Source organism: Physeter macrocephalus, chromosome 19 (assembly GCF_002837175.3).
Source record: "Physeter macrocephalus isolate SW-GA chromosome 19, ASM283717v5, whole genome shotgun sequence".
NCBI lineage: Eukaryota > Metazoa > Chordata > Mammalia > Artiodactyla > Physeteridae > Physeter > Physeter macrocephalus.
In genome coordinates this window covers 44,306,742-44,310,245 of record NC_041232.1, presented here as the reverse complement: position 1 = coordinate 44,310,245, position 3,504 = coordinate 44,306,742, and the positions used below count along the sequence as shown (strand labels likewise).

The following is a 3,504-nucleotide window of genomic DNA, read 5'->3' as shown; positions in this document are numbered from 1 at the left end:
AGAAACTAACACACCATTGTAAAGCAATTATACTCCAATAAAGATGTTAAAAAAAAAAAAAGAAATGGCCAAACTGAACATAGCCATTCCAGTGAACCTGGTGACATTCTTATTTTGAAGAACTGCTGAAAAGAGGGATTTAATCCAGTACTTACGAAGCAGTAGTAAGAGGTCCAGTGCAATCATGCCAATTCGTGTTGGTCCGAGACCAACATTTGAACCCCCAGTTTTGTCATCAGTGACAGACACACTGGTAACGGAGCTGCCGTCTCCAGTGCTGATGCCCGTGGTACCCGGGTACAAGCACATGTGGTCAGTGTCACAGTTGCAGGCCTTTAACTCCACGATCTGCGGCAATTTGCATGCTGTGTTAAAACTCTCCTTTACTAGGATTGGGATAGCGTAATATAAGGGATATAAAGGCTGCTCGGCCATCAGGATTGTAGAGGTAGCTGAAAAGGAAGACAAGGGAGAGAAAATAAATTAAAATTTCTTGGGGGTAACCCTTCCTAATACCCAAGACTAATTTAGGGCCTGATTTTTTTTCATGCTCCTTTGATCATAGAGTACATTGTATTTTTTTAATTAACGCTTATGATGCTTATTTCCAGAGTTTAATATTATATGCTATTATACTTTAGCATATAATATGCACTCAATGACTATTTGTCCAGTGAATGAAGAATATTGAGCTGCAAGGAAATATTGGAAGTCTTCTATTTGGGATTGTAGTCTACAAATATCCTTCTGAAGACTGTTGTTATCTCTTATTCAAAACTGCTGTCCTATTATTTAAAATTATTCCAATAACTATTATTTTCCTAATTCTTTGTGCTACGATTACCTATTGATTTTTATAGAAACCATTGCTTAAAATATAGGTTGAAATTTGCTTATCGACCCGAGGAGGGTTTAGAGGTGATTTACTCCTAAGTCATGAATAGTAATTGATTAATCCTTAACAGTCAATTATTATTATTATTATTATTATGGGTTACTACTTTCAGTTGGTTATGTGATAAGCTGGCTAGGTCTACCAAAATGTAATCTGTGATCAAAATAAGAGTCAAATAAGGAATGGCCATAACCTGTTAGGTGGGATTTTATTCTTTTTTTTTTTTTGAATTTTATTTTATTTATTTTTTTACACAGCAGGTTCTTATCAGTTATCCATTTTATACATATTAGTGTATATATGTCAATCCCAATCTCTCAATTCAATGTGGGATTTTATTCTGTTTTCAACGCCAACATGTAAATAGGACCTAGGAATATTCTTTCCAATGTGACTATATTTTTTACAGGCAAATGCATAATATCATTTAACTACCTTTACAAACCTTCATGCTGAACATTTTTTCTTACGTTTTTACTCATAGTATCTAGGATCTGAATGAGGAAAAAGTGGTTAGCAATTATTTAGAATAGCATATTGGGCTTTGCAGGGAAAGGTGAATTCAGAGTTGTCTTGATTTTAATGGAATTGCTTAGCTTTTTAAAATATTAAAGTGGTTTTGTGGGAAAGGGCTAGAAAAAAGGTTACTTAATTTCTTCCAAGTCCTTAATGGTGGCATTTTTTTCTGGCATCATTTTAAGATGAATGGAGAAGCTTGGTGGCCTCAGAAAGGTGGGTTTTTCCACTTACCTTGGACTCTGTTTTCTGACCCCCATCTTACCACCCTACCTCCTGAAGTTTCCTGTTTCCCCAAATGAATATGTGATTAGGGAGCTATTGTAGCCCAAATGAGGTTCTCTCATAATGTTTCATTTTATATTATACATTTAACATCTCAGGAAAAAGAACCCAAGGTATATAGTGTTATGTTGCCTGAAATTTATTCTCAATTTTTATTGATGTGAGGCCTTCATTTTAAAGTAGCAACAGTTGGTACATACACACATACTATTATGGGCTCTTTACACTCTTGGTGGAAATAGAGTTAGAAAGTATTGTTACGTGACTTGGCTAATTATTTGGTAATTAGTTTTGCTTTTGGTCTTAAAGTATGAGCAACTTTGCATTCTGCTTACCGATTATTGATCTGATATCCCAACTGTCCGCTGTCCCTGGGGGGTTCATCAACAGCACAGAAGGTAAAGGGAGACCCATAGGAGTGATCGTTAATGCCTGTTGCAGAGAAAAGGATGGAGGGAGAGGCAAGGCAGAGGGTTTCCCTCTCAGCAGCAATGACTGGGCAGTAATCATTGATATCAGGAACTTCCGTTACATATGGTTCCCGTGTCTGTTTTCCCAGAGCCATCTGAAACAGCAAAACATATCGGGTGTTGGGATAAATGATGTCAGGGAGAAAATTCTTTCTCATATCCCATGATGATGCCACAGCGTAGAGGACTAGTATGACTGATCCCTGAGATGGTGAGTGATAGGTTCCTGCCTGCTTCAATCTTCTGAAGTCACTCTTGCCCTTTGCTCATTACCTTCCAACAACACTGGTTTCTTTTTAGTTCTTTGAACAAGTTCTTTCCTGACCCAGAATGCTTGGGTTCTGGGTCAGGAAAGAAATGACCCAGAACGCTTCTATTTACTCTTCCTAAAATGTTTTTCATCCCTGTTTTATTAGATGTGTAGGAGTTAGCAGAATAAAACAGGGATGTTTTTCATTATCTTCCCTAGGTATTTTGCTAGGTCACCTTTTGAGAAGTTAATAAACGTCTTTTAAAGATGTTTTCTGTATGCCTAAGGGGTAGAGTCATTTAGTTAATTGAATGATAACAAATCAGGAGCCTATTCACACCCTACATGGTTTTGTACAGTATGTTCTTATACCCGATTTGGCAGTGGACTTTCTAGACTTAGGTTCATTAGAGAGACACCAGATTATCCCATGGATTGAGTGCTGTGTTGTTCTCTGATCCTCCAGAACTTTCCTATGGCTTCGTGCTGTGGCAAAACCACAGCTCAAGCTATTGTTGACAGCATCAGCTCCCCTACTGCGTTTGCTATATGCAGAGCCCTGCTTCTTCACCTGGTGGCTGAGCATCCTTGAGCAAACTTATCCCAACCATCTGGATGGCTTTTGCCAGTGCAGATATTCTGCTTAGATGAATAAACAATGGCCCTTGTTTTTAGGCTTCTGTGGATACATTTTGAGGTATTTTTCTTTTTATTTACCTGCAATGACTAATTTTTTATTCTAGTTTTTGAAGATTTTCACATATGACCCATGTACAAACATTGGCTATGGTCAACCTGGCTAGAATTCATTTTAGGAACAGGCCCTCTAGAACACTGATAGTAAATAAGGCTATAATATTTATATAACTCACCCAGATGTTAAAAGGGACACTCATAGGATGAAGATCAGGATGTATGGACTGTAATTGTTTGGGCATTACCATGGTTTCTCTTTCAATCTTATATTGCCCGTTTATCTTTTTCTCTCTCTCTTTTTTTTTTTTTTTTTTTTGTGGTACGCGGGCCTCTCACTGCTGTGGCCTCTCCCGTTGCGGAGCACAGGCTCCGGACGCGCAGGCGCAGCGGCC

General features: G+C 38.0%; 1 protein-coding gene across 1 annotated transcript in view; it reads right to left on the bottom strand.

Moving 5' to 3' along the window:
* Nucleotides 1-314: 314 nt before the first annotated feature.
* Nucleotides 315-3,504, bottom strand: part of LOC129391565 (desmoglein-4-like) — a 17,017-nt gene continuing 13,827 nt past the window's right edge. Inside the window, exons 4-5 of the mRNA XM_055080308.1 lie at nt 2,032-2,261; nt 315-452 (exon numbers count right to left, since the gene is read on the bottom strand). Coding sequence (XP_054936283.1) covers nt 371-452; nt 2,032-2,261 — 312 coding nt within the window. The 3' untranslated portion in view covers nt 315-370. The remainder of the gene's footprint in view (nt 453-2,031; nt 2,262-3,504) is intronic.